At 40.1% G+C, this 27,061-nt stretch overlaps 1 protein-coding gene across 20 annotated transcripts in view; it reads right to left on the bottom strand.

Moving 5' to 3' along the window:
• The window catches only part of KALRN (kalirin RhoGEF kinase), a 492,139-nt gene that overhangs the window by 168,029 nt on the left and 297,049 nt on the right, over positions 1–27,061 (bottom strand). For all 20 annotated transcript variants that reach the window (XM_083404304.1, XM_083404303.1, XM_083404302.1 and 17 more), the window contains 3 exons: positions 23,354–23,476; positions 12,908–13,099; positions 3,931–4,100 (listed from right to left, as the gene is read on the bottom strand). In XM_083404304.1, coding sequence (XP_083260430.1) covers positions 3,931–4,100; positions 12,908–13,099; positions 23,354–23,476 — 485 coding nt within the window. The remainder of the gene's footprint in view (positions 1–3,930; positions 4,101–12,907; positions 13,100–23,353; positions 23,477–27,061) is intronic.

Below are 27,061 nucleotides of genomic sequence, written 5' to 3' on the forward strand. Positions count from 1 at the left end.
ATTGGCAGCTGTACGTGTGTATGTATGTGTATATATTTATACAGTATATGCAAAGAGATGTGTGTGAGAGATCTTACTTTCCACCATTAAATCTGTATTCATCTGAGGGGAGGGGAGAAGCATAGCACCATCTATTTTGTTACAATTGTTTGTAGGAGTACCACTAAGGAACACAAATGGAGTGTGTTGAGCAGGCCAAGTCTGCCCCTGCTGATGTTAATTTTGTATGGGGCAAAGTAGATTGTTCTTCTTCCTGCAAAGTATTGCTAATAGGTCTATAGAATTTAATGGGACCCATGGACACTCAGAACTCTTATCTAGATGGTATTGTCCTGGTGTTATGTCCCCTGCCTCAGGATCCCAGTTTTGACCAAAGGAAGACTCTGACTTGAGGAGGATCCCTCTGCACTCAATTCTACACTTCCTTGGCCTGAGGACATGGCTCTTCCATTATTCTCATAGTCTAAGGATGATTCCCACACAGCCTTTCCTACTCTTACCACCATGCAGGAGCATGCAATTGCAGAACAGGCTGTAGGCCCATTAAATATTGCAAACAGCTCCCCTGGGGGAGTTGTGCCACTGGAATATTAAGTTCTGCCAGTCTTTTTAGGGTTTCAGGAAAATATCTGCTGAGACATCTTCCTAAACTCAGCAGGGACCAGTGGGAGCTGCCCAAGGTCCTGATTTGCCTTGCTTTGCCTTGCTTTACCCTGGATTGCAAGAGGTTCTGGTATTTGTTACCACTTCCACTGTTGGCCTGTAGCCCCAGCAGAACAGGACACTTAGGACCAAGAGAACCAATTTATACCTTAGTGGTAGGAATGTGAGAGCAAATTTCAAGTAGTTTTTTGGGTTTTTTAACCATGTTTCAATAATGCACGGATCAAGGGCAATGGCATGATTTCTGACCAGCTGATCAATGCTAAGGACAAACAGTTGCCAAACCACTGCTAATAATATATCACATTAGATCTAAGCAGATGGGCTAATATTTTGTGGGGGTCCCAGTTACAAGCTGAAAAGGTGTATTTCAGCTATTTTTAGTGATAGGGTCACATGATTTGTGAAAAGATAGTTTATCTTCTCCCACCTTCATGCCCAGTTGCAAGGGAAATTTGGGGTGGTGCTGACAGTCATTAGTGTTCTCCTGGCACCTCCCTTTCTATTTAATTCATTTATTAAATATTTATAGATTTCTGCAACCAGTAGAAAAAGTTAAATAGCAGTGATATTAAAATAGAACAAAACGAGAAAAAAACTCAAGCATCTATACATACATGTGAACTCATATCACGCACACATGATGACATATATCTATCACATTGGGCACCTTTGCTGTGGACAATTACTCTCCAAAGATGTTGTTGCAATGGACACAATTACTCTGCAAATACCAACGTTGTTTTGCTTATTTGGAGGAAATTGTCAAAACTAATTAAATACCAATCCAAATTGGGGAGGGGGAGAGAAATTTATTTGCACAAAATGGCAGGCAGAAAGTATAATGGCTTTGCGACATGGTCCACCAGTATTCAGCAATACAGAAGGATAAAGGTGATTGATTCAGCATGAGGCCACACAAACCCACACTGCCTGGATTGTAAGCTTAGCTGCTTGTAAAGAGATAGTGACAGAGAGTCTAAAAGGCAGAGCATTTCCTTATATGGAAATTTAGGATGGGTATTCAGAAATGCAGTGGGTTAGCCAAAAACACCAGGAAGGGGGAAAGTTCATGTGCAAATAGCAACATTACAGATCTTGTGATAGCCTTTGCCAACCTGGTTCTGGGCTACAGCTTTCATCAGCCCCAGCCAGCACAGCTGTGCGGAGGGGCGCTGCAGTCCAAAACATCTGGAGGTCAGATGTTGGTGAAGGCTGATGTAGGTAAACAAGATCTGAGAAATATGAAAAGTAGAGGGGAGGAATCAAGGAGGGTGGAAACACAATAAATACCTGTCCCGAAAAGGAGAGAACAGAAGCAGCTCCCTGGATTTTCACTGTGACTTAACAGTACAGAGTCACAGTGCACATGTGGGACGCAATGGTATTTCAGGCAGTTAACCAGAGACAGATTAATCTGTCTCTGCTTACTGCTCGGATGGTCCAACTAACCTTCAGCTGAGGCTTATCCTGGCTGCATCAAATTCCACCCTGGATTCATAGAAACCTGTCCGAATAAAGTTTAAAAGTAGGAGGGGGGGTTTCCTTTTGGGATGACACAGTTTTGTGCTTCCCACAAGGTCCTGACTACTCCAAAAGAGAAAAATAGCAAATATGGCTGAGAAGCAGTGAGATGGGGAAGGAGGCAAGGGTAGGTTTCATCTAAGGCTGAAGAAGTGCTCCTCCTGTAAGCATCCATGAGTTTGGAGCAGTCTTGGGAATCAGTGGCATGGAACTGAAGAAGAGTGCTGAACAGCCTGAGAGGTAATTGAGCAGGTCCCTGTTATATGAAAGAGAATGTCTGAAAGACATTGGCTCTGGCACAAAGTGTGATCTCATTAAAGCCAGCTGGACATTATATGTTAATTAATTCAAGTACTCAGCCATTACAGACATATTATAAATTTCCTGCCTTATAGAGGCAGGGATATAACAAGGAGCCTTTGGCCAGTCAGAACTTGCAGTCAGATGACTACATACTCCTCATGAGGAAAGGTGGATCCACTTCTTAGAAAGCAAAAAAGTAAATTGAATGGTGGGAGGGTGATTGCTGCAGACTGCCTCTGTTACTGCACTGTGTTAATTAAAATCGAATAAAGGTTGACTTGCATTACACATGGTAGAAGTTATGCTAAGTTTAATTCACAACAGTGGGCATGCTGTGGTGCAAGAGTGGACACCATCAACCATACTGCCATCCTTTATGCACATGTGCACTTCTGTGCCCCCATGACTCAGCCATGAAAATGGTGAGAAAGCAGTGTATGCTGGAATACCCAAATTTTATCACATGAATGGCAGTGGCACAATGTATGAAAACCACAGGAAAATTACAGTACAAACACTTCTCTCGTTCTCCAGGTTAACAGAGTTGCAAACAGAATTTTTTCTGGAAGCAATTATCATGAAAATTAGCACTAAACTTCCACTAGATTCTGCTTGATTTCTAGGAGTGGCTTTTACATATCTATGAAAGATCACATGAAACACATAAATTATCAGGAAAGGAAATGTCATGAAAATGGAAACAAGTACTGTCTGAATACAGGCCGAGTCACACCATAATTTATTATTTTATTATTTTCATTCATCCATCACCTCTTAACCTGAGTTCTCTAGGTGATGCTATAGCTGGTGATGCTATAGCTGGGGTTCTCAGGGCAATATACTACTTAAACAGACAAAAAGAAAGTAAAACATAAAATCAAACCAACCAGACAGATATAAACTAAAACATCCATCAAAACTAAAATTCAGAGAGTTAAAACACCTCATGGGGTAAAACACACAACCATGATAACAGCAGACACTCTGTTGCCAGTAGCAGGCACTATGTGATGGTACGAATACTCCACAAGCAAACACAAAACTCCTGCAGGAAGTAAAATATTGCATTCGGTGTTCTTTGAATCTACGCGTTTTGCTCAGTAGCTGGCAGACACTGCCTAGCAGGAGTAAGCAAATAAATCACCAGGTCTCACTTCATAACAGTTTAACAATATTCTGTAAATATCTACTTCAAAAATATTTATACAGTAACCATTTAATCATACTCACTTTACCTTATCTACAGTTCTTCTCATCCATTACACACAGTGGCTCAAAGTGATTTAAGACTATTTTTACCAGTCTCTACAAATCATTCCTTGCAGTTTCAATAAAATAAAATATTCTGAATCGTAGCAGGGCAGTGATTAATTCTCACATTAAATTCTAAGTTATCCTGCCTCTGTTCATTGTGCCTCTGATGCAGTGTGATGAACTTACCTGAGCTGCTGGATTAGATCTTCACCTTCTTTGATTACATTGAGGGTTGCATCGAGGGTAGCTGTTTGCTGCTGCTGGAACTGCTTAATGAGTTCTTGAACAGCATCCACTGAGTCAGCACAAACATCTTCCAAGAGCTCCTTCTGCAGGTCTTCCATCCATGTCCACAGCTGTAAAGGAGGAAAGGAACACAAATGGAAGGACAAAAGGAACACAAATGGAGTGGGGGGGGGGGAGCGGGGGAAGAAAAAGGAAGAGATTGAGTTTTAACCCTTTAATCCTCTAAAGCCAGCTCAAAGAGTATTAATCAGTGTACTACAAAGCACACCATGTCAGATGCTAAAGGACACTGAAAATTACATGTATTGAACAACCAATCTATTAGATGAAGTAATCTGAAATCTCATATTAAAATGAATGCACAGTATGAGCACATATGGAATGGGCTGTAATTTACTGTCTTTTTATCAAGAAGATAATCAAAATGTTAAAATACTGGTAGGTATACAATACCCCACCCACCTGTATGAATACTAGATTCCAGTTCTCATATAGACTGTGAGCATATCATATTCTGAAATGTATGGAATATTAAGGTGTAATGAAGAAAAGCAGATGCCAAAATCTTTGTGGTTAACTTTCAGCTATTTTCTGTTTCCTTTGTGCAGAAGCTTAGCTTATGATCAATCTTCTAAATATTGACACCATAAAATAATAAATTCACTCCTCCAACTTCAAGAGTGGAATATATGTCTCATTAACATATCTTACCTGAATGTGATACACAAACAATGATCAACCTATGAAGGAGAATGTTGCTCCTTCAATCAGAGCTGGCTTGCCTATGCTTAGGGGGTGAAGCACCTGGGGGGTGGCCCACCCCACCGCAGCAGATCTTAGAGGAGCGCCCAAGTTCCTGCAGAGTTTGGCAAGAGCATTGGGATGCAATGGGTAGGGCCAACCTTTTCCCTCATTAAAGGTAAAGGGACCCCTGACCATTAGGTCCAGTCATGGCCAACTCTGGGGTTGCAGTGCTCATCTCGCTTTATTGGCCGAGGGAGCCAGCGTACAGCTTCCGGTCATGCGGCCAGCATGACTAAGCCACTTCTGGCGAACCAGAGCAGCGCACGGAAACGTCGTTACCTTCCCGCTGGATCGGTACCTATTTATCTACTTGCACTTCGCCGTGCTTTCGAACTGCTAGGTTGCCAGGAGCAGGGACTGAGCAATGGGAGCTTACCCCGTCGCGGTGATTCGAACTGCTGACCTTCTGATCGGCAAGTCCTAGGCTCTGTGGTTTAACCCACAGTGCCACCCACGTCCCTCTCTGCTTTTAAAAAACAACCTTCAGGACTTCATGCCACATATACGTATGCATATGGCACCATTTGCCCCTTAGTCTTTTGTAATGCACTTCCCCAAAACCTACTGTAGCCAGTGTGGCAATAAAAAAACCATTTGGAAATTGCTGTCCTGAAGAGTCTGTAACATTCTTTGTAGCCATGTCAGCCACGCTTTTGCCAAAGTCATTTTGAAACGTGCAGCATAAATCTGATGTGTGAAGATTCCTCCCCCCGCCAAACATAGTAAATGTATTGATTACAATTCTACCCTACTATCCCATTGCCCTTGAGAAAATTAAATAATGAAGTTTATTTTTCTCTCCAACAGAATCCAGATTGATTCAATAATTCAAAGCTAACTAGTTATTTGTCCAAATTGTTTAGTATACAGAAAGCTGTTCATCCTTATGATGAGGTATGTGAAAAATGATAGGCAGTCCTTAACTCTCACAGCCTGCACAAAAGCTACCTAAAACATATGGGGCTGTTCTTTGAGGAAACAGTGCAAAAATTGTATCAAGAGAGACCTTATAAAGGTTCCCCTCAATAAAAATAATTTCCACCTCAAATCAGATTGGCTATTCATTCAGGAGCTTTATTTTCTCTCTATTCATTCATTCAGTCATTCATTCTTTTTTAGCCCTGCTTTCCAAGCAAGTATCACTTACAGAATGGCTTGCCATAATTGAAAAGCATCATAAAGTTGCAAAATAAAATTTTAGTGATGCACCCCCCTTCTGTGGATGTACATACCTTCTGCATGTGGTTTCATATTTGCTGCTTTGATTATGTACTGTACTATTGGGTTTTCATATTTGTAATATTGTATTGATATAATATTATTTTATTATATTTATTTGTACAGTGGTACCTCGGGTTACAGACGCTTCAGGTTACAGACTCCGCTAACCCAGAAATAGTACCTCGGGTTAAGAACTTTGTTTCAGGATGAGAACAGAAAGCATGCAGTTGCACGGTGGCAGCGGGAGGCCCCATTAGCTAAAGTGGTACTTCAGGTTAAGAACAGTTTCAGAACGAATTAAGTTCTTAACCCGAGGTACCACTGTACTGTAAACCAGTGATTTATTTTGTTTTTAAATGAGGAGTGTTCTACACATGTAATAAAAATAAATAAATGAAATATTCATGGTAAATGTAGGGGAAAATCCCACAGCTACTGATATTTCTTCCCATGGGTGTATGGGGTTGTACATATCGGATATTAACATATAAATATGTGGTAAGAAACTTTGGAGATGTAGATTACACATCTGGCTATTATACAGTAGAATTAAGGACTCAATTTGTATACCACAGTGAAAAGCAGCACTGAAGTAATGGTGATACATTATAGAAGTCATGTTAGTCCTAGAATGGAGGAGGAGGAAAACAAGTTCGAGAAAAGAAAATGATAAATTCAGTGCAAAGACTAAGATTTGCTCTCAGCTAGTTATTTTCATGTGATATACATCTAAAGTAATACTACAGATGATGCAAGCTGAACTCTTACGCATTTTGCAATATACTCAAACAAATCAGGTCAAGATAGCATCAGAATCTACATTAACAGTGTTTATTCCTAGTGCATGACCTTTTACAACAAGGATTTGCATATTAAAAAACTATTAAACTGTACATCTTCATTGACTCAGAAGGTTTTAGTCCCCTGGTCTTCAGTTATGCCTGCAAAACCCCATTACAAATAATCTGTGCTGTTAATAAGATTAAAAATATTTCAGAAATAATTTCAATCAAAATGTGATTTTTGATCGATTCACAGGATTCCCATTCATGTCCCAAGCAATAATAATAATAATAATAAATTTTATTTATATCCCGCCCTCCCCAGCCGAAGCCGGGCTCAGGGCGGCTAACAACAGTAAAACAGCACAAACAACACTTTAAAATCATTCATTATAAAATTAATTAATTCAAGCCACTGGCAACCATTGGGCCAGAGCGCTGCGAAGATTGCCAATGGAGGGAGTCAGGCTGTGCCCTGGCCAAAGGCCTGGTGGAACAGTTCTGTCTTGCAGGCCCTGCGGAAAGATGTTAAGTCCCGCAGGGCCCTGGTCTCTTGTGACAGAGTGTTCCACCAGATCGGAGCCACGGCCGAAAAAGCCCTGGCTCTAGTTGAGGCCAGCCTAACTTCTCTGTGGCCTGGGACCTTCAAGATGTTTTTATTTGAAGACCGTAAGTTTCTCTGTGGGGCATACCAGGAGAGGCGGTCCCGTAGGTACGAGGGTCCTAGGCCGTATAGGGCTTTAAAGGTTAAAACCAGCACCTTAAACCTGATCCTGTACTCCACCGGGAGCCAGTGCAGCTGGTATAGCACCGGGTGAATGTGATCTCGCAGCGAAGACCCCGTAAGGAGTCTCGCTGCAGCATTCTGCACCCGCTGGAGTTTCTGGGTCAGTCTCAAGGGCAGCCCCACGTAGAGCGAGTTACAATAATCCAGTCTGGAGGTGACCGTCGCGTGGATCACAGTGGCTAGGTCAGGGCGAGAGAGGTAAGGAGCCAACTGCTTAGCTTGGCGGAGATGGAAAAATGCCGCCTTTGTTGTAGCTGCAATCTGCGCCTCCATTGAAAGGGAGGTGTCGAAGATTACACCCAAACTCTTAACGGACGGTGCTGGCACTAATTGCACCCCCGCAAGAGATGGGAGTTGCCCCCTCAATCCCATATCGTCCCGTCCCAGCCACAGGACCTCTGTCTTCGAAGGATTTAACTTCAACCGGCTCCCACGTAGCCATCCAGCCACAGCTTCCAGACATCTGGTCAGTGTGTCTGGGGCCGAGTCAGGATGGCCATCCATCAACAGATAGAGTTGGGTGTCATCAGCATACTGATGGCAGCCCAGCCCAAAACTCCGGACAAGCTGGGCGAGGGGGCGCATAAAGATGTTGAAAAGCATCGGGGAGAGTATCGCACCCTGAGGTACTCCACACACCAAGGAGTGGCGCGATGACAATTCCCCCCTAAGCGCCACCCTCTGTCCCCGACCAGGGAGAAACGAGCGCAGCCATTGAAGGGCTGTGCCCTGAATCCCCACGTCGGCAAGGCGGTGGTCCAGAAGTTCGTGGTCGACCATGTCAAAAGCTGCTGACAGATCTAGAAGAATCAGCAGCCCCGACCCACCCCGATCCAGCTGTCTACGAAGATCATCTGTTAGGGCAACCAGAGCCGTCTCGGTCCCATGACCAGCGCGGAAGCCGGACTGGAATGTTTGCCACAAACAGTAGGCAAAAAACAAACCATGGTTACCACAAGCCAGGGTTTGGATATAATGACAAGGTAGATTCTAATTCTAATCTTCTGACAGCATAGCAGCTGTAGGAACAGTGAGGGGAGTGAAATTCAAGCTTTGCAGTGGTGTGTACCAGCTCAGTGTACAGCTACATTAAGCCATAGTTTATGTGTAATATGGGGACACATGACAAGTTTTAGTAGGTAAAAGATACCCCAAATTTGTAAGTAAACAATTCAACAGTGATGAGTTGATTGGAATTATTATGTAATGAATGGAACCTAGTGTTTCAAGTCTAAAAAGCATTGAATCAAAGTAGATTACGGCATTCAGTCTATGTACAAAAAGAGCAAGTAGAACTAGGCATCACAGCACCTACTCAGTGGCTTTAAGTAAACTGAGGAGGCAGTAATAGTACTGCCTATTTAACACAGAGGGGCCTGGTAGCATATGGGATGAGGCTTAGTGCAGTCTTCTGGGCCACTTTAGACTTTGTCTTATCTATTCTGTGGCTTCCAGTGCATTCCTCTCCAGCACAAAGTCCTCCAGAGAGCCAAGTATTTCTGTCTGCTATGTGCACAGATTTGGGTTAGGTTCTAAAAGACGGAAGACAGAAGAAGGGAGGTCAAGTACAGGAATCTCCAAAGCAACTATTTTGCATGATAAGTTGCTCAGAAAGAGGAACCAAGCCTAAGACAACAATTACCGTATATAAGGCTAGCCAGGCCCTTGTCTGCTTTGGCAATAAATCTGCTTCTGCTAGGCTGATGAGCTACCATTAACAGAATAAAAGACCACACAAATATCTCCTTCACAGCCACCCTACTGGCAAAGAAAATAAGGAGCCCGAGTCCTGCTGTCAGATTCTCTGATTCAAGCTTTCCAACACCTTGCAAGAGGATTCTGGACCTGCCCTGGAAACGGTTTCACTCTAGCCGACAGTTCTTGGGCAAAACAAGAATCCATCTCACAATGTAAGCTAATACATTCTTGAAATAAACAGATATCAACTCAAAGCTATTCATCATTAAAATAAGGCCTCTTTTGATGTTTCTGTACAAGAATGATGTCCTTGCATCATAGGGAAAAACTGTAGTGCTTATAATCTGATGTTTCAGATTTTTTCATGCCCCAAATTGATACAGCTAAATATAACCTCTACTCGAGGCAAATATGCTTAAGGCAGCTATGCTTGCATCAGTTAGCATGCCAAGGTCCCCAAAAATGTGTGTGATGGATTCAGAGTTCATCCATCCCATAATATTAAATTGTGCTACTGAGGAGTCAGATGCTCATGAACTGTAGCTTTAGAATGACTGACAAAAACATGTTCCTATCTGAAATAATATTCTAATTTCTATGTCATTATTAATCTGGAGGTAATTAAGAGCAGACATTGTCAAGGGCAAGCCAAATTCCATGCTTACTTTACAGAAGCAAACTGGATGAAAGCAATCAGCATTAATATAAGCCCTCTTCAGAAAATCTAATACTGTGTGGACACAGGGGGCAGGGGGCGGCTTCAGGGATGATCACCCTAGCTGCACCCCCTTATTGCCACTCCAGTTACCCTCTATGAGCTGGGGGGGGGGGGGAGACTGCTGAAGTGAAGAGCATCCTGAACTTATTGAGACTTTCCATGCATTTTAGAACCCCTAAGTTCTAAAAGGTACAGAAGTTTGTCCTCCAACCCATGGAAGGCAATTTGCATGGAGGCAGAGGGACAGAGCTAGTGCTCCTGTCCCCACAGCACACCCACCCACCCACCCCACATGCCAGTTTTAACACTGAATCAGTCTGCCTGAAGAGGGCAACAGTTACTGCTTATTTTTAAGCCGTGACAAGTTGACAACAGAATGTGTGCTTCTAAGAGTTCCAGCACCCTGCATTGAAAAGGAAGTGATTTATTAGACTGTCTGGAAGGAACCATGAAGTTCCCACTCTTTTTGCTGCTTTGAAACATTCACAAATCCTTAGTCAAAGGATGTAATTTCTCCAGCATCTATGTATTTTCCTTCTGCTTTGTATTTTCATTAGCTAAACATGACACAGGACATAATCCTGAAAGATCTCCAAGTGCTTTATGTGACTTCCTCACCACTGTCCTGGAATTTCAAAAGTAAATCATTTGTGACAATTCTAAACCATTCTGCAAAAACTTTTTAAAAGGTTAAACAAAACATCCTACCAAACCTCACTGAATCAACCAGTTTTTCTTATTTTGTACAAGCTTAGAATTTCAACTTTGTACGTGATAAAATAACACCATCTTGATGCCTTTGATGAAATAACACCATTTCTACAGCATCATCTCTACACCAAAGGCCTAAAGACCAGCTGACATAAAGGAAAGTAGATGTAAAAAACTATACACATCAATAAGGGTAGGATAGCTTATGCATAGAACACTGCACTATCCTTTGGGATAGCTTGCAAATGTTATGCTCTAGACAGGCTGAATTAAAATCATGAAACCTATGGGCAGTCCATATTAGTTGTACTCTTTTTGTACAATTTTCTCCCTTAACATGCTCAGTGCATTAGTCTAAAAGTGTATGGCCTAGGAGTCTCAGATCACAAGGGTATGTCTCCCACCCTTTCCTCCTGCCCTCAAACATTTGAAACTTCCAAATGATATAAATTATACTCTCACATTATTCTTAGGTTCCTGTGACTGAAAGCCAGCTCCTCACTCCCTTGAACAAGTTCCTTTTTCTGGACAACTTCCCCTACCCAAGAGAGATTAAGAACCTAACAGGTAAACACTAGCTAAACAGATGGTTAAGTTTTACCTTCCCAGTATCTTCCTTATCTCTCTGATCTACAAAGTAAAATCACCAGACAGTAAGCAGCACACTTCAGGAGAGACAAGACCCTGCCAGAGTAACAGTAAAGAAGAGCTGTACATTTCCAAATGGCAATTATGAGCTCACACATATTCCTCAACAAACTATTTAATATTAAGCAATTCACAACAGACAAATCTTAAGTTCTGGGGTGCCTAAGAACTGTGGTGAATGTGTGCATACACAACCATTACTGCATCATGTGATAAGAAGTTATGGGCTAGCTGAATATGTGGATAGACCCAACCAAACCAATAAAGAGATACTTGATTCATAAAAGGAATGCACATTGTCTTCCATGTCCCATCCATAGCTAAAAGTGCTTCATAACATTCAAGATGCTGAAGAGAAAGACCCATGCATTTCCTTTACACTAGCTTATCTGTGACCAAATACGTTTGTTTGCTCAGGCTCCCCTAACTCTGCAACAGCTTATTACAAATTACTTGTTTGTAGTACATAATTCAGCTAATACTGGCAAAGCCTTCAGCTCCTGCGGGTGCCTTTATGGATCAAGAGTGCTGTGGCACACAGATGCTACAGTGCATGAAAAAACAATGATTCAGATTAATCCTTTCTCCTCACAGAATAAAACTTATCTTCCAAAGGCACACATTGCTGAATAGCCTTTGGTCGAAAGGGGAAAAATGTGAAGTATGCTTTAATTGCACCCTCAGGGGCCTCCAATTTCAACGCCCTGTCCTCTCTGTCTCCTGCTTGAGTGTCTTATCTTTGCACATTTTTCACTTGAACTAAAACAGCATTTAGTCTCGTTCTGAGGAAGCAACTGAAAAACACATGGGAACATGCATTTTGGGCCCATTTTAAATAGTATGAAAGTATAACCATCTCTGATCATAATCTGAATTCTTAGTTAGAAAGTTACTAGAAATAGTAAAACAGATGCTTCATTATAATGAAATTCCTCAAGAAACACTTCTACTCAGTTATGCCTGTGATTATAACTGATATTCTTTTAAAAAGAGCTCAGACCAAATGCAATTAGTATAAATTGTACATTATTACCATTTAATTATTATGAACTTGGTCACCTTGCTCTCCTCTTATGAGACTGCTGTAAATTTGCTTTAAAAACATTTTATCACTTCTGTGTTTTTAATGTTGTACACTGCCCTGGGCTCTTTTGATAAAGGGCGTTATATAAACTGAATTAACAACAACAACAACAACAACAACAACAACACTTTTTCTTGGATTTACATTAAACAAATGAAAGGAGAGAAAATATGGCATTTTTGCAAGATATACAAGTTGTCAATGTTTTCTGAGTTTTCATGCTGTACATTTCACATTCAGTCTATTATGGCTTAAGCAACTTAAAACTTTCTTGAGTGTTACAGGCTTTGCAACATCAGTCAAATATCAGCAGTCACTTGTGTGATGGCAAAATTCTGTGCTCCCCTGTCTCTTGCTTTCTGTTCTAAGTCATTGTTGCGGCGCCCCCTGCAGCACCCTCTTGGCTTGGGCAAACTGGTCACACTCCCCTCAATGCAGCTCTGATCACACTGTAAGCATCTTACCTCTTTGGTATGAGTGTGGAAGGATACAGACATGTCCAAAAGAAGCTTCCTCTGCTCCACTCTTCTGACAAAGTCCTGAATCCGCACTTCCAGATGCCGTGCTGCCTTGTAGATCTCTTCAGGGTCACACTCTCCGGTTTGAGCCAACTGCTCTGCTGCTTCCAGTAGCTTGTCTGCATTAGTATAGGTATTCTACCAGGAAACAGAGCAAGAAACAGAGCACAAGTCACACAAATGTGGCAACTGAAGCTCTAGCATGAGTATTCACACTTCCGAAACGCAGGAACAGAAACCAGCATCTTAAAATGACAGCAGTTATTCCAAGTGATGCTCTCTGCAAGAGGAGCTAGCAAAAACCCACACAGAGTAATCTCCAAATAGGCATGAAATAGTTTCTCATTTGAAACGCATAACCTCTCCAGAGCTAGCTTGTTTGACAGATTAAAAAGGCTCAGCATTCACTTATTTCCATGATCCCTGGAATCTTTCAAATATGACGTAGGGTAAGAAGCAATTCAGATGGTTAACTACTTCGGAAGCAGACATGGTCTCCCAGGAGATATTTCACAATGCATTTGTTTAAGTAGGAGCACTGATGGCTAGCATGTTGCAACATGTAAATGTAGTGAACTGGAAACATTACTTCTTTAAAAAATGTGCCCACTCCCTTATTTTTGTGTTTGGACAAAAGCAATCAATCTGTGAGATTCTGGCCTAATTTACAAACATATCTATTGGACTCATGAAAATCAACAGTATTTAACAACTCCCTTGCCTGAGTGTGTGGTTTATTTCTGATTAAGCTGCCTCAGTGCACTCACAAGGGCTCTGACATCCATGTGGAGCTACACACAAAGAAGAGACACCTCTACAATGTGGCTAGGGAACATGTGGCCCTCCAGATACTGCTGGACTCTAACTCCCATCAGCCCCTGTCAACATTGCCAATGGTCAGGGGTTATGGAAGCTGAAGTCCAGAAACTTCTGGAGAGCCACAAGTTCCCCACTCTATAGTGCCAGGGGAGTTCCCCACTCTATATTGCCAGGGGAGCTCTAAATGCAAGTTCCTACTGTGTCATAGAGTATTACCTGATGCTGAACAAAATAAGGCAGTCCGCATAAACAAAGCTCTCTGTGGAATTCAAAATATTTAAAATTACTTATTTAAAAGTAATTTAATATTTAAAAATACTTATTTTGCATTTCTTTTTAAAAAATACCAACAAATTCTTTGGCTTACTATTTTTTAACCTGTTCCACTGTCAATTGTGTGGCAGGGTAGGCACAAGACATCATTTCTCAGTAGCGACTCTCAGAATTCAGAACAGCTTTCCTACTTTTTTTATATATAAATATTTTATTTAATAGATTAGACCATTTTTAAGGCAAAAATGCCTGTCAAAGTTGTTTACAGTTGTATACAATATAAATCCATAAAATCCAATAATAAAATCACTAATGGTTGCACCCAGGGAAGTAATTCCTTTTGAACAAGTACTTTCAATTCTGCAATGGAACCTCCCCTCCCTCTCCTATCACACATGCCCCACACCCATGTCTCCCATCAGCTCTGGAGGGTAAGGGGAACACCCAGAACAATTTTGGAAGGGGCACAGTGCGGGGAGCAAAAGTTGAAGCTCTTTTGCAAGTGGGATAACTTTGTTGGATAAAACCCTAAATATTTAAAATACTGATTTTTATCAAGCTGGACCAGTATATCAGACCAGTATATCATATAGTAAAAGAAAAGTAAATTCAGTTAGTTTAAGAACAATGTCCAATTTACAGATGTTAATTAGCCCCAAAAGGCCATAGTAACATAATATGTTTTTAAGGTGCTTTGCCTAAGGCTTTGTCACCCAGTGGAGCTTTGTTGCATGCTCTTAAAATAATTTTAAAGTGCTGCCACTTTTCAAAGATGTTAGTAATATTAGGCGCCAGGCAAAAAGGTTTCTGTATAATCAGCTTTTGGCTGATTAAACATTCTATGGCCTTTTAAATGTGCTTGCGTAGGAAGGGCTTATTGGTTTGTTTTTGTTTCATTCTCTATTTTGTGTTCTCATTTTGTATTATTATGTTGTGAACTGCCCTGTGATCTTTCGAAGAAGGGTGGTATACAAATTTAATAAATCACCAACATGTTTTAGTTTACAATTGATTTTATTGTATTTGACAATATTTATGAAGTGATGGTTTTTGTAAGTTGCCTTGATTATATATTTTATGGGGAAAGATGGGGTATAAATACCAAAAATAAACAAATATCTTAAATAGCTGTATCTTGCTTTGAAACAACTCAAGCTAAGGCAAAACCAGTTTTCCATTTCAATTAGCTTAATAACTTCTCTGTGATAAGCAATAAATAATAATCTTTTGAAACTGATAAAATATGCCATCTCAAAAACTGGAAAACTTCCTACAGACTGCAAAATGGCAGGCTTACAAATGTACACATATGTAATTATTTTATGTGTGAAAGAACAAGAGGGCATAAATTGGTTTCTTCGCTACTAAGAAAAAGAAATGGCAAATACTATTTTTCAAAAGGTCACAAGAAGAAAAGCCACCACAGGCTAAAAAGTCAGTGGCATTTATTTGACTGAACAGATTACCATGTCAATTATAATGTTTCATGTTTTTTATTCATTAGCAATTGATGCTTATCACACAGGGTAAAAAAGAGAGAGAGTTTATTTTCAATAAGTGGAAATTGAGCACCAAAGATGAAGGAAGAAGTCTGAGTCCTGCTAGATCACTGTGTAGTAGGTTGGAACAGAGATTGTACCACCTCTTTCCATATGAACCTACCCGGACCCTGAGATCATCTTCTGAGGCCCTGACGTGTGCTTCCTCCTCGAGAGGTCCAGAGCGTACCAACACAAGAATGGGCCTTCTCTGCAGTGGCTCCCCATCTGTGGAATACTCTCCAGGGAAGGTCTGGTGCCTTGATTATACATCTTTAGGCGACAGGCAAAAACATTCCTTTTTAACCAGGCTTTTGGTTGATTTGATTGACATCCTATGCCCTTTTAAAATGCAGTAGTTTTTGTTTTGTTTTTGGAGGGGGTGTTATTGGGTTGTTGTTTTTATTTTTATATTTATTATGTATTTTGTGGTTTTATATTTTGATTTTATTCTGTGAACTGCCCTGAGACCTCCGAGTATAGGCAGTATATAAATTCAATTATTATTATTATTAATAGTTTGATAAGGCATAATCTTACTCAGTCCCCAGCTATGTTTGTTTTCAAGCCAGACAAGGCGAGGACACTGTATCGAGTCAAACAACTACATAGTAACATGGTAGGGCTTAGTCTCACATCCCTCCAGTGACAAGGCAAGAGCAGTCATTGAACCAGGTGACAAAAAGGCAGGAGGCTTCAACCCACCATATTTCAGTAGTGTGACTCAGTAGGTACAATCTCTGTTCCAACCTACTTGTACATGGTCCATTCTTCAAAGCCAAGCAAAGCTGGAAGTGTGTGTTCTACCAATCAGAAGTGTTCCTTCATATTTTTTTAAATACATTTTAAAAAATGTTTACCAAATAATTAACAAATACAAAGTGTTGTCTTCCAAGACAAATATACATACAAATGCTACCCTTACTCAATCAGGGAATCAGGCTGGTGGTGCATCAAGCCAAACATGGATAAATATCTATCCCAAGGAGGGGGAAAAGAGTAAGACTTATTGCCCAATAAAGCTGACATGTATTTTCTTGGTAAACAACAAAATCCAAGACTTTTGCTACAGCTAGGAATCCCAGGAATTCCTTAGAAGAGCTTGAACATGTCCTTGAAAAATAAGTCAGAAGTTGTCTGCAGTGTACTTAAGATTCTACAGCCTTCCTGTTGGAACTGCTTTTTCACTGATATATCTGGCAGCACAGTTGTAATGTCTGAAGGCCTGCAAACCACCTAAGCAGATCTTTCCACTCCGCCCCCCCCCCTTGTTATAAAAAATAATTGAGCAATGGACCATGATTAAGCTTCTTATCAAAGGAGCCTTTCCAAGCATGAATTAGTTCCCCACCCCTGCATCCCTTCACACCTTCTGGAGAGGGAATGATATACTGACTCTCTGGTGGAGCATTTGCCTTCCCCCTTCCATTCTGGAAGGCTCAGGGAGCCTTGAGGGCAAGCCTCTTATCATTTTTCAATGATGGAGGAGCATAGGATAAAGGTAATGTGCAAGAAAAGACACAGGAAAGCAGTGAGGATGGGGTTACATTGTGCACATCTGGTGGGTGTTCTTCTCTGCTATACTCATCTTATGCATATCAGTCTGTGAAATTAGATGAAAGAGCATGCAGATGTTAACTGAAAGAATGTGATTCAGTTTGTCACAGAATGTACTATGTACTGCTAATGGATGCAAAGTGTGTGGGAATTAGTTAACAGGAGGAAGGCCAATTAAGGACTTGTCCTGTTTATCAACAAACCAAAAGTAACACAAGTCCCCCCCCCACCCCCACCCCAATAAGAATGTGGTTTTTTGTTGATGCTGACACTAATCAAAGTAGAATTTGTGTATAAGGACTACAGGAAGAAAAAAATCAGTTCAGAATGAAAAATAATAAGAAAGTGCTTCATAAAGGCATTGCATGGTTGTCATTTTTGCTAAATTAAAGTTGAATGATTTGTGAATTGCATGTGTACAACTGGGAGCAGGGATTTCAGTTTCCTATTTTATATTCAAACGTGCTTTTTGAGAAACAAGGAAGCTGCCTTATACTGGGTCAGAACATTGGTCCATCTAGCTCAGCACTGCCTTCACTGACTGGCTGGGGTTTCAGACAGGGATGTCTCCCAGAATTACCTGAAGATTCTGGGGACTGAGTCTGGGACCTTCTACAGGCAAAGCAGAGGCTCTATCACTGAGCTAATACACCTGTGACCATTTTCATGGCATAGTCTTCAAGCGTGCCTCATTACATTATTTCTGAAATGTAACGAAAGGGTCAAACTGCACTTTCTTGAATTTGTACAGTCTTCAATTCCCTCATTAAGAACAACTGAAAGGCTCTGCCCATATCATCAGCACATGTCAAATTTCATTTCGTTTTAATTTTTTAGTGCCTCATAGGTTTAGTAAAATCTTGTTGCATTTCCTGTTCAAGCTTGTGTCTTCCTCTCTGAATTGCATGCACAGGGTTTAAAGAATTTTAATTAATAAATGCTGGATTTGTGCAAATACCGTCATGCATCCATCCATCCAATGTGTAATTAATTTCATGCATTATGGGGGGAAAGGGAGAAAGGCGGTATTAAAAAATGAGCTGGCTTCTGGAAGTATGAAGTAGATAGCTTTTAACCTCTTCTAGCAAGAAAATTAACAAGCTGTCTAGACAAGGATGGAAATGTCTGAAGGGAATACTGCACTTTTCTAGCAGATACCTGTTACTATTCAAACAATGCTTTCCTAAGTTGGTTTTAAAATGAGGCCACTGGGTCAGACTTTTGACATCTAGATGCAGGGATACTGCCATCTGCAGGACCAAAAATGCAAATTCTAATCACCATCCCTTATCCACTTTGCAACAGCGTTATTTTTCTGATAAAGAGGTACACAATTTATTTATATTTCCAATCCTAAATAGACATATTATTAATAATAATGAGATTTGTATGCCACCCTTCAACTGAATATCACATCACGGTTCATAACAAACATACAAAATGAGAATACAAAATACATAACAAACAAAACAAAAAAATCAAACAATAATTGCCTCCCACAAACACACTTAAAAGGCCATAGATTGTTTAATTAGCCAAAGGTCTGGTTACAGAGAAACGTTTTTGCCTAGCACCTGAAGATTTATAATGAAGGCACCAGGCAAGTCTCCCTGGGGAGAGCATTCCACAAACGGAGCCACCAAAGAAAAGGCCCATTCTTGTGTTGCCGCCTTTCGGACCTCTCATTGAGGACGTACACAAAGAAGAGCCTCAGGGCCAGAGTTGGTTCATATGGGGAGAGGCACTCCTTGAGGCATTGAGGTCCTGAGCTGTTTAAGGCTTTATAGGTCAAGAAGAGCACTTTGAATCGGGCCTGGAAACCAAATTGCCCTGCCTCATTGAGCAATCTGGCCACCAAATTCCAGTTGACGTTTCTGAACTATATTCAGAGGCAGCCTTCTGAAGGTAACCAGAACATAGACAACAGAAGTTAATCTATCCTTGTTCAGACAGGAGCACAGCTGAGCCACTAGGTGATGGAAGGCACTTCGTGCCACCAAGGACACTTGAGCCACAAGCAACAGCAAAGGATCCAGGAGTACCCTTAAGCTACGTACTCACTCATTCAGAGGGAGTGCAACCCCATCAAGTGCAGGCAGCCTCCAATCCATCCAGTCTAGTGTACACTTGTGCAGAGATCCATGACTTGGGAGCATGGAAGCAGATTGAGAATATATGGGTAAAACTTGTAGGAGAGGGAAACAACAGTGACCTTACTGTGGCTGTCTACTACAGACCTCTAAGCCAAATTGAGGACTTGAATGATATTAACAAACATTCAAAAAGAAGAGCTATAGTAGTCATGGGAGACTTCAACTACCCTGATGTCTGTTGGAACTCAAGCTCTGCCAAGAATGTAAGGTTCAACAAACTCAAATTGCCTTGCTGACAATTTCATTTCCCACAAGGTAGAAGATGTATTTTTTCTTTTCATGGAAGGAGCCCATGGTCATGTGGCTCCCATATTATACTAGTCATGCAAACAAATTGCTTGTGTGCCCAGGTTTTTTGAGATGCAAATAAGCCACAACATGTCATCAGAATGAACTCATAAATCTAATGCAACAGCAGAGGGGGCGGGAAGGAAATATCAGGGGCACTACAAATGCAATGAGGGGTTGGAGAGACATCTTTAAAGATCAGATTCAATTCAGAGACCTTTCTGCGGATCCAGGATACTTCAGAGTTACATCTTAATCATTCAGTATTTCTTATGCTCTGGGATCCACAGAGCAGGAAATCACCTTTTATAGTGAGACTTTTATATTACAGTTTCTGAGAAGAAGGACCAGGTTCACAGCAAGATCAGTGGCCTGATTATCAAACTGTAGCACATTTGAAGAACAATGGTTGTAGCTGTGATTATTTAAAAAAAAATTAGAAATATATATGTTACTGAAGAAAAATTATGGGAAGGAGTACTTCCATCTGACCTCACAAAATGCCCCTCCCATTTATATTCCCTCCCATTTATATTCCTAAATCTACACAGTTAAAATTTAACTTTGAAAACAGACAGATAGCTTGAGCAAAACAAGTGACTATCATCAAGCAACCAGTGGATAACATAGAAATTCCTTCCCAAACCACATAATAAATTATATCCAACACAAGATACAATTCTTCAAAGGAATCCTAGGTTTGACAAATGTCTGGCCTCTGCACTTTGCTGTCACACTTTTCCAAAGAAATGAGTATTATTTTCACAAACCTTTAACCTTTGATACAATGTGGGAGTTTCCTGGTTTCAAGCTATATATGTCCCAGAATGACACATGGCATTCAGGGTTCACATTTCAGACATTCCCCATAAATTAGTAAGAAGATTCTGGTGTAAATTGTGTAAATCTATCCAGAGACAAGGCACAGGTCAAGCTGCTATTGAAGTCAGTAGGGGGATATGGTCAATGGTGGGAAGAAGAGCCATGTTCTGAAACAGTAATTGACATTCTGGATCGATAGAGCAAAATATTACGAACCCTAAACTATGAAACCCTCTTTCCTTTATCCAGGATATTTGTCACCTATTTTAAAAAAAAGAATAGGATTATAAAAATTTACAATTCTGGCTTGGCATCCTCAAATGTAGAAAGAAGGGACAGGGAGATCCCCTGGTTCTCTCTGGCTTGGCATAAGCAGTCTTTGATATTGAGCAGAATAGCAGGAAAGCCCTTCTGTTCCCATTGCTTCCCTGCCATGTTGTTCAGTTCCTATCCACATGAAGCAAGAGGACAGGAGAGACAGGAGGATGTTTCTTGGCCCTCCTCTACAGTCCCTTTAAAACCTTCTCTTAAATAACCATATATACAAGTTTTCAAACAGTCATGTCAAAGCACTATTATCAGTTTCCGAAACAAAAATGCTCCGCTTGAATCTCTAACCCTGTTTCCTACTTCTGATCAAGCTTTCATGAATTCGCATCAGGGGACCTAACGTTCTGCATTAAAATAACTTTGTAACAGGATTCCCTAAAAAACAAGACTCGGATTTGTAGATTTCTGAAGGAGGTATTATGTTTGTAGAGACAGTGAGACTAGCTAGAAGGAAATAATAGGATGAGATGTAAAAATTACACACACATAGTTTCATTATGGCTGGGAAAAATGGACTCTCCTGGCAGATGAATAAGATGTTGGCCAGTATGAAAACTTAGCAAACAAAGATGTGGATGTGCAGTAAAGATGTTTTTTTGGCACACATATAATGGGTTGGGGCATATGCAAAAAACCCTTTATTGTGCATGCATATTCCTATTCACTTCCAAAAGCCAAACATCTCACATTCTGAACATGAAAGAGTCATATAGCACTTTGAAAATCAGCAATATTTTCCATTTATAATGGAGCATACTCAAGAGGAATTCTTTTCTTCAGGTTCATATTATTTATATTCATAGTGCCCTAAAGGAAGAGCTCAGTTTGAAATGCATTGGGCTCAATAAAAGCTTGTCGCTTGTGCACCTGAAGGTTTCTTTCCTTCTTCCTGAGACTGGTGGCTTCCTGTGTTCTCTTACTTCTTTCAAAAATGAAACCAAATATATTTTTCCAAATACCAATACAAAAAAAAATAAAATAGGTTGTTTTGCTGTTGTTTCTATTACAAATGTGGTACAGAGAAGTGAGTGCTAATTACTTGGTGAATTATGGTGTGCTATCTCACCCAATACAGAGTGAACCCTTATTTCTTGACTAGCTACGTTTCTGACCAGAACACCTCTACACTCTCCGGAAGTTTATTAATAAGTAGTCAAATGATGGGTGGGGGAGAGTTTAAGGATGCTTAAGTAATCAAAAAGTAGCCCAAAGGAATTCAATATGTATGTTATGGGAAGTCTCAATTAAGAAGAGACATACTTCTATCCACTGGCTGTAAATGCCAAGGAAGAGATGAATTAATCATGACAATAAGATTGAATGTATAAACAGGAGCCAATGGAAGAAATCAAGAGATGGTATAACATCTTTTAGTCTCAAGAATATGGCAGTAAGAACAATAGACTATTAAGATACTTCAGATTATGATCTTTGCTAAATTGACTTTCAAAGGTACATACTGGTACCTGTGAGAATGAAAAGCCTTACTGTGAAATAATTTGAAGCCATCATACTGGAGGCTAACCTAAAGTCCTCTGGAGAATGGGATAGTGCCATGTTGATTGAATGAGCTAGGTGCCCAAGCAGAAGCCACACTGAGAAACAGCATGAGAGGTACTTTTTGTGGTTACTGCAGCTTATAGAACCTAGAGTTAGAGAGGGCTAGTATGATGATTGGATGTGTACTATTTTTCTATTTTGCCTTAGTTATAAAAAGGTACAACAACAGTAATTCCTTTGATGTGCTTTTTGTGAATTATGCTTTATTCTGACATCAAATTGTTTTGTGGACTGATTCCCATGGAAAATATATATATGAAAATGATAATATCATGGTCAATCATTTAGATATGCCCAGACCATGAATGGCTAAGGCTTTATCAGTCAAGTCTTGAACTGGTCCCAGAAGACCACAGTCAGTTAATACAATTGGTGAAACACAGTTTAAATATCATCATGCCTCTACAACTCCTGAGTCACTGTCACATTACACTGGCCAAATATGAAAGTTATTTATTTTTTATTTAACTCTCATTGGGCTCTCCTAGTCTTCCTAAGTATGAACAGAAAGAATGAACTAAATCACTGGAGTGCCAGCCTTGACATCCCCATCCAACAAGCCAAATGATGCAAGAGAACAATGTACAATCTCAGATGCTTCCGATCAAAAGCATTTCCCCAGTCAGCCTCTAGGTACAAATCATTTACCAAGGCTGTGAAAGTTGCTTCCAGCCATAATCAGGCAAGAAGCCTGCATGGAAAGGACTGAGATAGGGTGTATAATCCAAGAAAACCTGTAGTTGCTCTGCTGCTACCCACTTTACTGCATCTACCATCTCCACATAGAAAAAGAAAAGGAAAAATAAAGACTGAACACTAATCTAAATTTAGACTCTCCTGGCACTGTACTTCGAAGTTTCCTCCATCTCTTTTCAATGAGCACTCAACCTGTAAACATTATATGTTTTCACCCCAAGATCCCAACAAAACAGTTTATTTCACATGTTTGAAAAGAAACCTCAGAGCACTTCAGAGTCCTGGAAACAACACAATTAATCAGTACAATAGTATCCTCTGTCAAAGCAATTTGCTTAGATTTGTCATTTGCTTACCTGTGCTACTTCTTCAAAATCGTCATGTCTTTTCTGAAGAGCTCGTGCCCGATGCAGGGATTTTCCCACTCCAGTGTGTTTACTAAGGAAGGCTTCCCCATGGTTTTCAATCCAGTCCAATACCTGGACAGGGAAGAAGAATATCCAATTATCTTTCATGGCTGTTCAACACAAAACATCCAATTATCTGTGGGCAGTACTTAGAAACAACACCATTCCATATAAGTGGATTCAATAGCCTGAAGAGTTTATCTAACACTCAACACCATTCAGAGACAAATCTACTCAGAATCCAAAGTAAAAGGCTCCCCCCCCCCCGCTATTTACTGATAAATTGCTGTTATTGAATACCTGTTATCTGTTTATTTCCATCATATGCTACATGTTTTGCAGCAGAAATGAATTTGTTCTAAATTACTGAGATTTTTAAAAGAAAACAACCACTACTATCATATAGGGGAGACAGTTACATCTACTATGTTGCCCTTCCATTCAAGTTCTTGTGTCTTAGATGCGCAATGATTCACTTCATATGAGCAGCCTATCCCAAGGCAGAGTATCTAAAATAAATCTGAACTGAAAGTAAAGGATTTAATTTTAGGAAGAAGGGAGATGGCTGTTTTGACGTTTAATCTAGAGTCTAAGGCTGAGGTCTTAAACCATACAACATTGGACAACACCAGTTGTTAATGTAACATCAGCTTCCAATCTACTCACTGTAACTGATCCCAGCAAACCTAATATGCAAGAGGTTTAAAATATTATCTTTCCCAAAAAAAAAACAGCTCCGCCATGGCAGGTAAAAGATGCTTCTCCCAAGTAGTAAAAACATTAATGTTACAAGTAGAAGTAATATCAAAAGCATCCATCCATTATTAAAAGCCCATGCTTTTTAAATAAAATACAGTTATATGCAGATGATTCAAAATGACATGGCTATATATAAATGCCACAGAAGAACAGTAGTAGCCATAAATTTTAATTCAGGTCTTCTAGAAAACTGGCACCAGCGGCAGCTGAACCATGATAGCTGACAGAATGTGTAACAAGCAGAAGGAGCCCTTCTCACAAGCTGACCAATTAGCTGGCCTTCCTTTTTACCCAACAGTAGAATGATGCTTGACAACATGGAGAGCAAAATCTTCTACAACCAGAAAGACAGAAAGGAAGGACAGCTGTATTGTTCATTAATGACCCATGCTCTATTCAACTCCTGGTTAGCCCCAGATGCTACTGAGATATTTCAGCCACTTGGTTCCTTCTCACATTCAACAAAAATGAATGTTATAATGAAATATACAAACGCCTACCCACCCAGCCTGTTTGCTACCCTGTCTGCTGAAAAGGGCACTATCAGAACCTACAGAGAAACCCTTCTGGTCATGAGAACCACACCAACTTCCTGAACTGTGTTTCAGCTTCTAGCATGCAGGTATGTTGCAATACTCTGAACTTTGGGGTGTATCACATTGGCCTTCTTTCCTAAGCTGTTTTCATCTTTTATTATTCACAACAGCCTTTGACAAGTTGGTGCCCTCCAGATGTTTTGGACTACAACTCCCATCAGTCCCAACCAGCACATGAAGGCTGTTTTTTTAAGATGTCTGTCGGCAACCACCTATGCTATATGAAACTAGAGAGGTGGATTCTGTTTAGGTAGTGCTAAGGAGAGATAGTAGTTTTCCTACTGAAATTTGTCATTACTTAGTTCAGAACAAAAAAGATCAATTTGTACAATTTACTTGTATTCTGAGAAGAGCAACATTTCTTCCTAAAGGTCTTTTCTGGCTCAGATTGTAAACTGAGCTGGCTTGCTTCCATCTAGGACACCTGGGAAGCTGAAACAGCTGAACATCAAGTACCTTAATCCTTAGTATGACTATCAAGCCTCCTGTAAATGATATTGTACAGGTTCCTTTCTGCTTGGTATTTACTCCTGAGTAAATATGCACACAGTTAGGCTACATTTATATTCCACAGAACAAGATATTTTTAAAACTGAACCTTGCATTATTTCTTTGGTGGGTATAGTACAATAACACTTAGGAATTTTGTAACGTAGGTCATATACCAATCTAAAAGAAAATGGTCCACTATCCTACTTAATGTTGGGATACAGTGGTAGCTGCTGTTTGATGAATCAGGAACATTTTATGGGGTTTATCAGAGGAAACTGCCACCTCAGTTTCCCTCTTGGAATGAACTCCTACACATATGAGATAAGAGAACCCAAAATATGAAAGGTTTTTCTTCTAATATGTCTTTGCTCTAGTATTTGTACATGGCTTGTAATAACAGGAATGACTGAACAGTTGCTAGCTAGCTCCGCTGTTATTAAATCTATTAATACTTCTGTTAACATCCTTTCTCCTCATCAGGGAGTCTTCACATCCTCTACTATAATTCAATCTAAGCAAAAAGTGGAAGTTGAAAGCAGAGCCATATTATTTGAAAGTAGGAAATGTCCATTGACCTAAAATATGCTTATTATAAAGAGAAAATCTAAATGGCATTCCCACTGATTGAAAATAATTATTTTCTATATATTTACAAGGAAGCTATGCAATTTCTTATGTATTTTGAATATAAGATACAGCACACACAATGTTTTCATTGGGGTTGGGAGATTGCATTCTTAGCCAAAATATAATTTACCTCTGATGTAATTTTCTTGGCTTCTTTGTTTGCAGGAAGAAGTAGTGTCAGACGTATATGACATCACTACTTTATATCCTTCACTGGAAACTCTGAACAAGGTATTTATTGAGGTTTCCTGTATCCCATGCCTTCAATATTATTCATTATCAACTTTCAATCAATAAGTATGCTCAGTGTGTGATGGTCACTGGAAAGAGTGATGCCCCCATCCAAGCTCTCTTCTTCTTCACGGAAGATACTATGAGAATCTCCATCCACTCTTAATATTTACAGGCCCTTGGGTCACACAATTGATGTGTTCTAATTACAACCAGCAGAGGGTGCTTCCAGTGCACATCTGAGCCAAAACAGTTTCATTTTTGACTGTGCATAAAAATTATTTTTTCTACCACTACCGGAAGAAATTGTCACTGGGGCTATACAATTTCCAAGGTTTAAAGGGACATGTCTGGAAAGCTACACAGCACCAGTCAGCTGCAACAGCTATGTAGTTCCCATGTGAGCCCTAAAAGAACAAACGTATGGGGGTGTCCTTTAGGGTGTATTCATTAATTCCTCCTTGAGGGTCCCTCCTTCTTGTCTTGCTCCTAACCTTTAGATTTTCCTTCTTTTTGGATAATCAATGGAAAACTTGTTAACTGGTTACAATATAAAGGACTAATTGGAAACTATATGAAAAGCAATTGGAATTTTTGCTGGTTACTGGTTTATTTTTCTGTCCACAGAAAAATGTGGCCTCATGCTCAGCTGCACACATTGGAAAAATAAGAAATTAGGCCTAGCTGGCCAGCCAACCAGCTAACTGTAGTGTGCGCAACAATGTTTATATTCCTTTAGGGTTATTTTCATCCTTTACCAGTAAGTATTCAAGAAAAAGATTTTGAGTACTGTATAGTAAGTGCTTTAAAAGAGTAAAGAGTATCTTAAGATAGATATTTTTGCAGAACACTTTAAGTTATCTCTTTATTTCAACCTTTAGCAGAAAGCACCCAGTCCTGCTCTAGGCATCAATAAAAATTCGGAATAAACAAACTCTCCCTTCTTATTGCA

Source organism: Podarcis tiliguerta (genome assembly GCF_965153285.1).
Source record: "Podarcis tiliguerta genome assembly, chromosome: 1".
NCBI classification, from domain to species: domain Eukaryota; kingdom Metazoa; phylum Chordata; class Lepidosauria; order Squamata; family Lacertidae; genus Podarcis; species Podarcis tiliguerta.